The sequence below is a fragment of the Python bivittatus genome, unplaced genomic scaffold (assembly GCF_059951505.1).
Source record: "Python bivittatus isolate LINGU-HERP-01145 unplaced genomic scaffold, Pbiv_v1 ctg000080_np1212, whole genome shotgun sequence".
Taxonomy (NCBI): domain Eukaryota; kingdom Metazoa; phylum Chordata; class Lepidosauria; order Squamata; family Pythonidae; genus Python; species Python bivittatus.
The window spans coordinates 46971600-46985925 of record NW_028277035.1 but is presented as its reverse complement, the minus strand read 5'-3'; the positions used below and the strand labels follow the sequence as shown (position 1 = coordinate 46985925).

At 42.3% G+C, this 14326-nt stretch overlaps 1 protein-coding gene across 1 annotated transcript in view; it reads right to left on the bottom strand.

Annotated features, from left to right (window-relative positions):
• The window catches only part of BSN (bassoon presynaptic cytomatrix protein), a 218734-nt gene that overhangs the window by 180545 nt on the left and 23863 nt on the right, over positions 1 to 14326 (bottom strand). The window contains exon 2 of the mRNA XM_088134003.1: positions 3552 to 3933. Within this exon, the coding sequence (XP_087990129.1) occupies positions 3552 to 3933 (382 nt within the window). The remainder of the gene's footprint in view (positions 1 to 3551; positions 3934 to 14326) is intronic.

Below are 14326 nucleotides of genomic sequence, written 5' to 3'. Positions count from 1 at the left end.
AGGTATATTCTGTGCAGTAGCAGTGACCTTAGGGAGAAAGAAGGATCATGCATACTGCCTTGAGTAATACATTCTTATCACAATCTGCTCTTCAAATTGGTTCTTTTTATTTACAAGCATCAAATTTCACAAATAAAATATTGTATTAAAAATAAATTCACAGAGTACCCGATCTCTATTCTTTATAAATAATATGGTAAAAAATCATCTTATTATTGCTTATTTTGTACTGTTTATATCTTCATAAAGATTGAGGATAGGAAGCAAATATTAAGTAACTTTTATGGTTTTCTGTAATTCACAGTCTCAAATATATTGATGCTGATTTGAACTTAGATCTTCTTATTTATTCTCAAACCTTTTAATGTTCTTTCTTAATATTCAAGAAATTCATTCTCTAAATGGAAAAGTATAATGAACATTCATTGGAAAATATATTTCCCAAAACATTAAGGCAAATATGCATTAACACAACAGGGGCATCATTCAAGCAGAGCTGCTATAGATAAACAGCATTAATTTCCAAGTCCATTGAAACAAATGGAAGTTGAATTGTAATTGTGGTTAGGGTGGTGCATCTTTATTTGCATATAAATAATTTTGACCTGTACAAGGGCATAAAGCAAATGTTGCAGCAAATAATTCATCCAGTTTTAATTACAAATTAAAGACCGCTAGATGAAAGATTATGTATTCCAATATGTTTCATTGCTTCAGGGTGGCTCAGTTGACTTACCATTATATACAGATTTGTATGACTAAGGCAACCTTTCCCAATCTGGTGCGCTTCAGATATGTTGGGTTACAATTCTCCTAGCCAAAATATTTTTGTTATCTAGATCCCCATACATTCTCAGACCACTGAGAAAAAGCCACACTGAAGAACACAAAATGGTAACACAATATACTGCTCCAGTCTGTATCAGTCGAATGACCTCAATGTTCATCCCACTACATTCATTCTCATTCTTCTTGAGGCATTCAGTGCAGTTTAATGGTTTGATGTGTAGGCTTTGCATGATGTCAAATCTATATAGAATTTGAGATTTGCATGACAGCAGTTCATGCATTTGTCAGTATTGCTTAGTAATAATCTCAGGGCAATTAGGACTGAGACTGTGACATGCAGAGAAATATTTTAATCCTTAATTATATGCCACATTTCTACTGAAATTTGCTATTTGCCATGAGAAGGTATTGGCATTAAATTGGAGCACTAATTTTTCCTGGGACAATGACCAAGAAAGGCCCAAGGGCGTTACTGTCCATCCCTTTATTCTACAGTTCCACTTCCAATTGCTTCCCCTATCTCAATGGTTGCTATTAACAACAGATGCATTAAAGGTGATCAAGCATTTCACATATTGCCTAGTTTGATTATGATTATAAAACCTACATTTATTTTTCATTTAGAACACAAGTAGTTGCTGTGGGAGTTCAATCCCTTTGCAAATTGGCAACCAACAGAAAGTAAACTAATGTCTTTTCATTGAAGACATTAATCTAAAACAGGTGGCACTCAAAAATATTTCAAGACATTTTTTAAAATCTTAGTGTTTCAAAGTGCCATATATTGCAGAATGAACACTAGGAAAGGGTTGTGTTCTTGGATCAGAAGGGCTACCTTTAGAAAATATCTACACATCATTTGGTGCTAATAAATATTTATTTATTTTCTGGTGAAAGATCATTTGGATTAGCCCACTGAAAATGTCTTTCAAATGTCATTATAAAACTTGAGATCTTAAGATACTTATTTTATGTATCACTCAGATCAACAGTCATAAAATTGCACAATGAACTACAATGCCTCTTTTTATTCAGCCCTATTACCATAAATTATATCTCATTGTAATAGGATCTTAATTTCATTCTGATTTCAGCAACAACAAGCTATGCTAGGGAGGCTAGATAATTTCAGAAACTATATTGCAGATTTTAGGGTTTTATTTCTCATCTTCCATCCAGTTATAAAGTACACCAAACAAATTATATAAATTTCGTATACCAAAATGTAAAAATAAATTGTCCTTTTCATTAGTGAATTATTTGGATAAGGTGAGAGGTCAGGAATACTACTGCCAAGTAAGATCAAATTTATAGAAACTACAAATAAAAAAGAACAGCATAAGGGAAAAAAGTAATTCACAGAGAAGTAACATTAATATTTGATAGCATTCTCATACTCGATTAGTTAAGGATTTTTACAAACAGGTGATTCCTAGTGTTATGAATTAAGAAAATATGGGACTATTTTACAGTATATTTCTCTCTGTAATATATATTTCTGAACTAAAAAAAAGAGTGAAATGTTGGGGGAAATGGGTGGACTATGAATGGAATATGATAGTATCTGTCTTCCCCTTATAAAATTCCATGAACAAAGTAGGACAATTGGACAATAAAATCCTCATCTGGAATCATCTCAACATTGCACTTGGAGACAATCTGATAGATTCAATCCATGACTCGGTTAAAAAAAATATTTTGGGTGGGAAATTGTAGATATTCATTCTTAAACTCTAAAAAAAATGTAAATATGCATATCCTCTCTTAGGTTGTAGAATAACTTACAACATCACAACCAACACTTGAAGAGTTCTCACCAAGTCCTTATCTCATATGCACACACCTCTTACTGCCTTGAGATGTCTAGGATTTACCACAGAAGTTGAATTCAGAACTTTATTTTCATGCAGCATAGTACAAACATTTACTTGATTAGAATGTTGAATGAATGATTGTATTCAGATACCTAATGATCATAACTTTTTGTGTACATTTCAAAGGTACAAAGAGGAGAAATATAATATAAAATGCATGCTGGCATTGTTTTTATTTTTCGCATATAGAATATCTTTATTCTTTATTCTGTTCACTATATGTATCCTTCTACTTCATTTTTTGATAGTAGCTAACCAAAAGGGGACAAAGGAAAAGATAGCTAAAAGGGCTGAAGAATGCAAACTACAGCAATCAGCTACCGCTGTTAAACGACAAGCTATAGAAAACAGCTATCATAATAGCATGGATGGTACTAATAAATGAGGACAGTTGTTGCTTTCATTCCTTGAGAAAGGTATTGAAAACATCAAACAAGAATAAACCATATGAGTGTAAATGAAGTGTAAGAATTAACACTTATTGTAAGAATCAGCAGATACCATGAAATATACAGGATAACAGATGGGAACACTGTATTGGAAATATACTGAAATTCACCTACAAACAGTCCTTTGGAATTTCCTATTCTCCTTTGTCTACTTGGCCAGCAGGTAAAACACTTCTTTTTCTCTGTCTTCTTCTTTCTCCCTGTTTTGATAGGTATATTGTGTGCATTTTGTGTGTGTGTGTGTGTGTGTGTGTGGTATTTTAGTACATTTTCTAATAAAGTAGATCTATCATGTTACATGGGGCTTCAGCAAATTTATGCTCTAACCCTGCATGCAAGATCCTTAATAAACTAGACAAGCAATTTAACAGAGCTAAAACACCAAAATAAGCTTGATTATAGTGTTACTGTCATCCACAGACATAGAAGGAACCATTACCTCGGTCAGATGAGGGTTGGGGTTGAATCCACATTGGTTGCACACCTTGTTGTGACACTGTGTACAGGTATTGAAGTTTGGCTGGTTGGGAGAGGAGGTGAGATCTGTTGTCTTGCATATAGGACAGAGAGTGCTACTGGGAAGGGGAGCAATTTGGGGGACCGAATAAGGTGAGGTAGGCGTGCTGCCTCGCTCCGGTGACACAGATGGTGAACGTCCACCCACTTGGAGAGTCCTCCTTGGCCCATCCGCGGGTTGGGGAGCCTGTCCCTGGCTCCTTTTCTCTCTTGGGCTTTCATTGCCTGGAGCAGCTTTTGTCAGGGATGGGGAAGTTGCTCTCTGTCCAAAAGAGTGGTCTGATTGCTCTGGTCTTCTTGGTGTGCTGAAACACATGAAAAGGCATATCTAATAAACTGGACTGAAGTGATAACAACCCAAACTCCCACTGAAAAGACTGGAAAAAAGAATCTGAGTAGTTCGAAGAGTTGTAGTTAATTACTGCAAACAGATGTTCAAACACAAGGATTGCTTTGTTTTATTTATTTTTAATCCATCCAATAATAGGAGTTATTCTAAGAAACAGTTATAGCTCGCCACACCTAGAGCATATTTTAATGTCAGACTGGCTCAAACCTGTTCCTTTTTCTGCAGTCTACAGCCTCAAAAAGAAGGAGATTATATGTCAACTGAGAACCAACAGAAATCAGGCACCGTCTATCAAATTAAGCAAATTCCCATTACTGGAAAAGGTTATCTGATCATTTGCAGTACCATTTCATGTCACAGCACAGCCATTCTCAGTCCAATACTGCTGATTCTAGGATACAAAATAACTGAAGCAAGGGGAGATAATTCAATTATGACATTACATTTTAAAAACCAGCTTCTCGAGTTTATTAAAAAAGGACACTTCCAGAGCTACTTGTTTATTTTTCTAAATTTAAAAATAAGTTAGCAGACTGCAGGAACATCTCTTTTTTATTATTTACTTATATCATTTATATCTTGCCCTATTCCATAAATTTCAGCCAGCTTACATTAAAAAAATGCTTAAATATCATTAGCAAATCACAAAAACAATCAATTTAAAAACCACAAGCATAATTAATAAGTGACAACATGACAGGCACCTCAGGCCCCCAATGCTCAACTCTAAAATCTGAGGGCCCTACAGACTCCAAACCTCAGGAGTAAAGTATCACAGAGGGGCAGAAAAAAGAATTCTTTTGAGTCCCCACTCCTCTAACATTCTGGAGGGTGGGGGGCTGAAACATTACTTTCCAGGATGATTGCACAGGACAGGCACATTTTGTTTGGAGAAAAAGGTCCGGTACGTAACATAGACCCAAGTTGTATAGGAGCTCACAAGTCAAAATCTACACTTTGAATTGTACTTGGTGCCTTCGATAGAAACATGACACTCTGAAAAGTCTCTCACTCCGAGCACACAAGTTGCCACATTGCATACCACCTGAAGTTCTCCAGTGGACTTCAAAGGCAGACCTAAGTTAGATTTTTTTTTTTTTTGGCTGCCTTCGAGTCAGTGTTGACTCTTGGTACCTGCCTAGACTTGTCCCTGCAGTTGTCTTGGCAGGATTTCAAAAGTGGTTTGCCATTGCCTGCTTCCTAGTGCTGAGAAAGAGTGACTGGCCCAAGGTCAGCCAGCTGGCTTTGTGCCTCAGACAGGACTAGAACTCATGGTCTCCTGGTTGCTAGCCTGGTGCCTTCATCATGTCAGAAAACGACAGACACGGGTTCGGTTGTCCAGTAGACAGAAGTTTTTTTATTGGGCACGTTTGCAAAGGTGGGTCCCTCCCGCAGCAATGGAGGAACCCCGAAACAAGGTCTGACAGGTTTTTTTATACCCCCTATCTGTCCTCCCCCTCCTAAGAGGGCTTGGCTCCCAATCTCATCTTTTTTTACTGCCCCGGAGCACTGCTAATTAACCGCAAAACCGCAGACATTCCACTTCCTAATCCAATCAGCGCAATACACATTGCAATACCCACTTGACCCAACAGCCGCCCCCTGCTGTTTCTCTTCACTCTGGTGCGAACGTGCCTTCTGCCTACAGTATTTCCTCCCTCCTGCTGCCCCTCTTCACTCTGGTGCGAATGTGCCTTTTGCCTGCAGTCTTTCCTCCCTCCTGCCGTCCCCCCCAAGGCTGCCCCATGGTGCACAGCGCTCTCCCCTAGCAAACATGGTTCGTTTGAGACCCTCACTTCTCCCTGCCTTCTCACAATCCCCCCTTTTTCTTTTCACGCCTCTGTTGGGCCTCAAACCTGGCTAACAGGATTGCTCCCTCGTCCCGGACCCGGGGCTTCACACACTGGGACAGGTAATTCCCACAAGCAGGGAGGCATTGCATTAAGCAACATACTAGGACCAGTAAGGCAATGAAGCCAATAGCTAGCACAGAAAGTTGTTTTAACCAAGCAAAGTTAGGTAACCAACTAGTAAGCCACGACCAATTCCATCCCTCTGGATCCTCGGATATGCGAGAGGCTAAGGTCTTCAACTTGGCTAGTTTTGCTTCAATATAATTCTCATTGTTGGTTAGGTTAAAGCAACAAAGACCTTGAAAAGATTCACAGCCTTGTCCTGCCCTTAATAGGAGATAGTCTATAGCTATCCGATTTTGAATGACCGCCCTCCTGATTTCAGTGACTTCTTCAGTGAGAGCTGCAATGAGAGAGGATGTAAGGTTGACACTTTTAGCCAGGAGGCAGGCCACCTTCCTTAGGTCCAGATAAGCTCTTCCACTTAGTGCAGGAACCCCTACTAAGGAGAAGGCCAGAGCCATGGCTTCTGTTTCAGACAAGAGTGTCACATCACTCTCACAATCAGATGGCAGCTCCCTTTTTCTTTTTTCTTTTGATGGGTGCGCTTACATTGGAGGCAGGGCATATAGAGAGGTCAGGCGCCCTACGGCACAAGGGCCCCCTGAACTATAGGCTGGAACATAGGTGTAAGCTTCATGTCCACATAACAAAAAGAAACCTTTAGGTAGGTATAGAGGGGTTGAGGCGTAAGGGATATTATAGACCCCTCCACAAGTGAAAGCAGGACCTTTTGAGGGCAATGGGTGGGTACAGTTCTGGGTATTGTTGAAATATACACATTGAGTTGCATTGGTTATCCCCAAGAGATTTAGAGTCATTTGCCTTTGATTAGTCCAGGGTCTTAGTATGGGAGAAGACCCAAAATGATAGAACATCCCCCCCCCACGGGGGATCATCCCCAGTGATATCAATATTCGCTATCTGAGTAACATTCTTCAGTGCTTCCAAGCTGATGGGCATTCCAAAGAAACAGGTGGAAGTGACACCATTCACAGTCAAGAGTTGCCCCACACAAAAAGTTGAGCTGTTCAAAGCTGTCTGTGCCAATTCTACAAAAAAATTGTTGTTAGAGCTGTGCTGTAGAGCATCTAAGCAGTGACATAACAGAATAACCTGGATGCAAGCCTTTATGTTGGTCATCTCCTCCCCTGCCTTAGTTCAGTTCCTTTTAAGTTTTACTTTGAGTCTGTCTCCCGGTTGGGCAGTCCACGGTCGGGGGTCGGGAGCTCGCTTAACCCGATGGTAGTGGTCCAACCCCCCTGTCGGGTCCGAACCGCTGATTCAGTTGTCAGGAGAACTTGGTATGGTCCCTCCCAAGACGGTTTCAGCTTCTCATCCTTCCACGTCTTTATCAGGACCCAATCCTCTGGCTTGTGGGGGTGTTGGTCTTCCAGCAAGGGGGCCGTTGAGCGAGGAGTCCCTGTTTTCTTAGAGACAAGAGAGATTGTGACAGTACCAAGAGATACTTTCTTAGGAAGGCATCCTTTAGCTCGGGGATAGGCTCTCCCATTGGAGCCAGGAAAGGTCTTCCCATCATCAACTCGAACGGGGAGACCCCCACATCCTTGCGAGGGGCTGTCCGCATTCGAAGCAGGGCAACCGGAAGTGTCTTTGTCCAAGGTAGCCCTGTTTCCAATCCCAGTTTGGTGAGATGTTGCTTCAACACCCCGTTGGCCCTTTCCACTTTCCCACTGGAGTCAGGATGCCAAGGGGTGTGGAGTTCCCATCGAACCCCCAGGCTCCAGTACCATGGCTTTACAGTGTCTACCAAAGCCTGCACCCCCCTGTGAGACCCTTCGTGCAGTTTCTCCACCATCCCCCTCATGTCAGCACGGCTCACTACTGGGGTCCCCTCAATTGTAACCCAATGACCTGCTTCCTCCCTGCAACCTTCCCTTTCCAGCAGCACCTCGTCCAACTTCCCCGGCGCCCAAGCCGGAGGTTCTTCTATTTGGGGGATTGCGATCATGATGGCAATGGGGACACCCTCCGCTGCCTCCTTTGCTACTCGATCAGCAAGTCGGTTCCCTCTTGCCTCCATCGAGTCCCCCTTCTGATGTCCCATTACATGCACCACTGCAATCCTGTCGGGTTCTTGAAGAGCTTCCATCATCCCCTCTATCAGTTGCCGAGCTTTCACCTCCTTCCCAGCAGTTGTGAGTAAACCCCGTTCCAGCCAAATTTTCCCGAAAGTGTGCACTACTCCCCAGGCGTATCGCAAGTCTGTGTAAATGGTGAGGGACACTCCCTTTCCCAACTCTAGTGCTCGTTTCAAAGCGTGCACTTCACACAGCTGGGCCGACCAGTCCGCTGGTAGTGCCCCCTTCTCTACTGTCTCTCCCTCCGCCGCCACTATCGCATACCCTGGCTTCCTTTGTCCCTGCTCTACTCGGCTAGACCCATCCACAAATCAGACCTCACCCTCCTCCAGCGGGACCTCCTGCAGGTCCTGCACCAGCCTGTAACTATTGTCCTTCTTCTTCACAGCTAAGATAGGGGAGTTGAAGGGGGACATAGCCGGTTCCAACAGCCCTTGCCGCCTCAGCCCATCTATGATGGGCTTCAGCCCCCACCTCCCATCCCGGGACAGCGGGTATTGGGCTTGCCGCAAACCCGTCACCCCCGGTTTCAAGGGGATGCTAATTGGGGCGATGCGAAACCGACCCGCCCCCCCCCCCGCCCATACCTCAGGGTTCACAACCTCCACGTCCGCCTCCCGCAACAAACACATCCTTTCTGCCTGTTCCACATTCCACAACTCCACTCCTAGACTACCCATTAGATCCCTTCCCAGCAGGTTCACTCCCGCCTGTGGGATCAGTAACACATCTGCAGTTACCTCCTTCCCATTCCACTCCAATCTTACTCCCTCCAGTATGTCTGCCTTGACCAGAGAGCCTCCCACCCCCATCACCGATACTGATGCGCCCCGGGATTCCGCAATCCCTGGGATTGGTTGGCACAGCGATGTTCGAGAGGCTCCGGTGTCCACGAGGAACTGCTGTTCCTCGCCGGTGGGACCCACCGTGATGTTTACCAAGGGTTCCCCGTGGGTCCCGGTTGGGAAACCATGACCCCCCTAGTCATACAGGGGGAAACTCCTCTCATGTTCTCCCAATGTTCAGCATTATTGGGATTCCAATTTGGGTCCGCCAGAGGGAATTTAGTATCCGCGGCTGGGGCACTCGGGATGTTTGCATTCCTTCACTCCCAAGCCCCGAGCGCGGCTCGCCGAATCTGGCCCCTCTCTTCTGGGGTATAGAGGTGGGCTAAAATGTAATTCAGTTCCCCCCAGGAGTATTCCACCGGGCCGAGAAAAAGTTCCAATTGTTCGGCGGCGGTATGGGCGTTCTCTTGCATACGAGGGAGGGTCCTTTTTAATTCCCTCAACTCACTGGGTTTGATGGGAACCGTTACGTAACTGGTGACGGCCACCCCCTGTGCGTTCGTTCTGTTCGGGACCTCCCGGACGGGGAAGGCACTGGCCGACTTTAGAATAAAGGGCAAGTTCTGAATGTCTTGGTTCAGCTGGTCCAGCTCTTTCCGCAGCCCGGGATAGGGTGGGGATGCCAGAGGGGGAGCGGTAGGAAGAGGAGGAGGAGGAGGAGGTGGCGGCCCCCATTGGGGTCCAGTCAGCCAGAGGTCCTCCTCATCCTCCTGTTCTTTTTGGACAAAAATTTTGGCTAACTTGGGTCGAGGCCCCTCCCAATGAACATGGAACCAGACTTCCACATAGGGTTCCTGTGTTAACAATTTATGCTCCACAATGTAGTTTTTTAGTTGGGTCACCCAGTAATTACTGGGGATTCCAAGAGTATCCCAATGGTAGGGGAATTCGGGGTCCACTAGTGGATATTTTGGCCATTCTTTAGTGCACAAAGTTATCATGGTCGGTTTTTCCAGACCCCTGGTGAATGGACACAACCAGGGTGTCTCCCATTGTTGCAACAATTGTCCTAATGGAGAATCCGTGGGGATTCCTCCTACTGCGTTTTTCCCATTGGCCCCTGGCCTTACACTCTTACTCTGCGCCTTACCCATCCTTCCTAACTACGTTTCCCACCTTACAGAAGGTCCCGGACTCTTCTGTCCCCTTGCGGCGTCCAACGCCTTGTAACCACGCTAATCTCCCCGAGATTATGGGTAGGCTATACTCACCAGACCTCCCAGAGGTCCCCTCGTTGGCTGACTTCCTCTTTACTTCTGTCTGACTGGCGATTGGAGTCCCGTCCTGGACCCGACTCCGGGGAAAACGGGAGACACCTCAACGGGGTGTTACAGCCGATTACTCACCGGTTCCCCACAGTCCGGTCCACGTCGAGGACTCCTGGCTGGCTCGCCAATTTTGTCAGAAAACGACAGACACAGGTTCGGTTGTCCCACTTGACCCAACAGCCGCCCCCTGCTGTTTCTCTTCACTCTGGTGCGAACGTGCCTTCTGCCTACAGTATTTCCTCCCTCCTGCTGCCCCTCTTCACTCTGGTGCGAATGTGCCTTTTGCCTGCAGTCTTTCCTCCCTCCTGCTGTCCCCCCCAAGGCTGCCCCATGGTGCACAGCGCTCTCCCCTAGCAAACATGGTTCGTTTGAGGCCCTCACTTCTCCCTGCCTTCTCACAACCATTACACCAGACTGGCTCTTAAGTAAGAGTACAGTACAGGAATCCCACCTTGAGGAAATAAGGGCACAGATATACTTGAATATACAGACATGCTGTCATTAAATCTGCTTCCCCATTTGGAGAATTTTCCCAAATATCTAAATCCCCAAATATCTAAATTCAGAACAGGATTAAATATTGTCCCTTTGGAATTCAAGATGTGTCATTCACTAGAATATTATATTGCTGCTTCATGTTCTGTTGTGGATATGTTAATAAATATATCAATCAGAAACAGAAAATCCTATCTTGCTTTATAGTGCTCAGCCTTTATATCAGACATGTATTTTCTGAATTCCTGTGTAAGTAGAGCTATGTTAAAAACAATAAAATAAATCAAGAACATGTTATAAATGAATATTTTACCACCATTAGCTTTGAACATACCTTCCATGATCCCATCACTGGATTATGCAAGTGAACTAGATTCCTCCCAATTGCAGTTGTGGCAAAGCTACTAGTCTGCTAAGTTCAACTCCCCAGTTACATTGATAGCACCTTAACATGAGTTGACTAGATCATGTGAGTATTTCCTATTACTGGCTTTGACTGAGGGAAGCAGGACAGAAGTGGGTTGTATTCATGTGAATGGAACAACACTTGACAATGTAAAACTTTTTGCCATATAAACACACTATGTAACTATAAATTTATACTAACTACACTGCAACAGGAATATTTGAACCAGATCTGATATCTGATATCCACCCCCCACCATCCCAAATCAGCAGTTAATAAAAATGAAAAAGGAACAAAAATAAAAGGGTTTTCCAACATGCTGTAATGCTAGAATGAAATTCAAGAAAGAAAGGGCGAAAAAAACAAACCCTGCAGATGCTGAAGCTGCTTGGACAAGCAGCGCAACGTATCAAACCAAAAGAAAAGAAGTCCAGTTGCCAGGACTCAACCTCCAGAAAACCCTGCAGATGTAATAACATTTAGGGCTGCATAATCCAGAGAGGCACTAGATGGCAGCAATGAGCCACAGAAAACATGAAGTTTTGCTGCCATCTAGCGATGCTCTGGATTTTGCAGCCCAGATCTGGTAGCCCTAATAATATTGTCAAATTGATCGCTCAGCTGACAAGAAATGCAAAATGGTTAGCATTTTTGTTTTATTTCTGTTAAATGCCACAAATGTGATGAGTCCCAAAATACATGTCAGCATGCATATGCATACGCACAGAGGAACCTCTCTCTCTCTCTCTCTCTCTCTCTCTCTCTCATGTTTGCTACTCCCAGACATGAAACTGATAAAGCCATTTTGCAAAATGAATTTCATTAATATTACTTCCAGTTACATCATAAAGCATGATAAACTCATCTCTTGTCACACACTTTCAAAAGTGGCAGGAATTTGCCAGTGGCTTGTGGTTTCTGCCAGATGTATGGGTGGTAAAACAGGCAAATGTGTATTACGTGTCCCAAAGTATATGCAGTAAGTAAGTTATGCCCAGGTAGGAAAATCATCTTATTTAACAGATATGTACCCACACACACAGAGTGATGATCAATGTCTGAAGGCACCAAAATATTCCTAGCCCTTAGGCATATATTTGGAGCAAACAAGGCCAAAATCTTTCAGAATGCTTATAGCCCAATAAATTAAAGCACAATAAATCTTTAGAATGCATCACTGATACAGCTTCACACGGTTCAATTGGATTTTCTCAATATGTTCCTGCTGTTCTGTTATTATAATTTCTGGTAGTTATCAGATTTGACTGAAATAAATTCAGAAATGAAAAGAAAAATGGTAGTTCCATGCTGAATTCTCCCAGCTCTTCAGTAATATGGAAGATTACTTATCCAAGAAAATCCTGAGATCTATAACCTGTGCATTTCCCCATCACTATTCAAAGAGATGAATGACAGGGCAAATGTACAGTGTGACGTCATAAACCTGCATGGTACAAGAATACCCAATTTTCATTAGGAGTCCTGTGATTCTTAGAATGTGTATATCAACATTTTTATTAATCAAAATAATGTTTGATCAACTAAACTAATACTTATTACATTTTATTCCCTTCTCTACTCTGTGTGTTTTTTTAATGGATGAAATACTGAGCTGATTTCAAATAACTGAAAATTTAATTCTGATATGAAAGTGACAGCTAATGGCTCTCGTGCTCCATTATATTGTTTCTGTTTACATGAGTAATTGCAAGCACAATAAAAGTGTTTTCCCTTATGAGAAAAAATTATACATTACAGTAAACAGTTGCTTATTATATATCCTATGTAACATCTTTTGCACAGAACACAAAAACATAAATAATTTTGAGAGAGAACCTGTGGTTTTTAACAACAGCTCTTAACAGGGAAAAATATTATATTTTGAAACATATCTTCCTTGAATCTCACATGAAGTGACAACTATGTAAAATACATGAATGTGAGCTATCTTCATTCAGTAAAACTGTTCCCAGCTAAAAACATTAATACCAAGAGGCTGGAATTATTACATCCTCTTAGAAAGGGTTAGTATGTTGCATCATTTTTAAACTTATTTTTTTTTTCTTAACAGTATTTCACTTCACAGTTTATTTAATCATACACTGTGCATTCAAAGTAGAGTTACTAAATCAGATTTGCAGCTGAGTGAACCTACAACAAGGAAACTTTAGCAGGAGATTTGGAGCAGAGATTATAATATCAGGAGACTTTACAACCTTTTACTTTTGACCATTATGTGAAGACACACCAGCTAAGAAATTCATAAAGAGAAGAGCGTTAATCAATGGTAGATCTAGAATTGATTTATGCAAGAAATTTGTCATCTACTTGACCAAAGCTCTAGCAACACAATTACCATATCATTAGTCATGAAAACTCCAGGCCTTCTTAGCCAGCTTTTTTATTGACTTACCTTCCAGCCATCATCTAATTCAGTGATGCAAAGCATTCTCTTGACAGCAATTTGCAGCAAAATATGAACTCTGCCCAAGTCACACAAAACAATAAAAAATGCAACCTGAAGGAAGGCAGCGAGGCATAAAGAGAGGCAGGCAGGTATAAGACTCTGTAGAACAGTGTTTCTCAACCTTGGCAACATTAAAAGGTGTGGACTTCAACTCCCAGAATTCCCCAGCCCACTGGCTGGGAATTCCTTGAGTTGAAATCCACACCTCTTAACGTTGTCAAGATTGAGAAACTCTGTTGTACAATATAATCTTCATTGCTGAAAACGTAGAGAATTGTTGGATTTGGGGTCCCAGCTTTTCATATTTGCCCATGAAAAGAAAAGCATGATGACTTCCAGCAAGTCACTCTCTTTCAAATCTGAGCTACGTCATAGGGGTGCTGTTGGGAGGATAAAATGAAAGGAGTTCCCATGTGAGCCCATTTGAACTCTTGGAGAAAACATGAGCTATACATTTAAGCAATAAATAAATAAGACAAAACCAAGATTTACATGTATATATTTCTAACAAATGAATAAAAATGATGTAACTTTCCCATGAAAGGACATTTATTCTCCTTGAAAAATGATGGTCACATGGTTTCTAAACCAGGTAGCATCATTCATTACAACTGCCATTTCATTTTTATTGCTCTTCCTTCAATCATTCTCTCAGTTACCCTGGTTCAAATCAAGAAGTATAGACAGAGAGCATTGCTTTTCTATCATTTTCTCAAAAAAGGAGCTGTTGGCTTCTGCTGCTACTGAGTCACCTGTATCAATGACAGGAGAGCCATTTTGCATCTGCTAGTTCATGGAGCTTTAAGACTTCCTCTGTAGAAATCTGCGGTGATACGGCCATCTTTCTTTC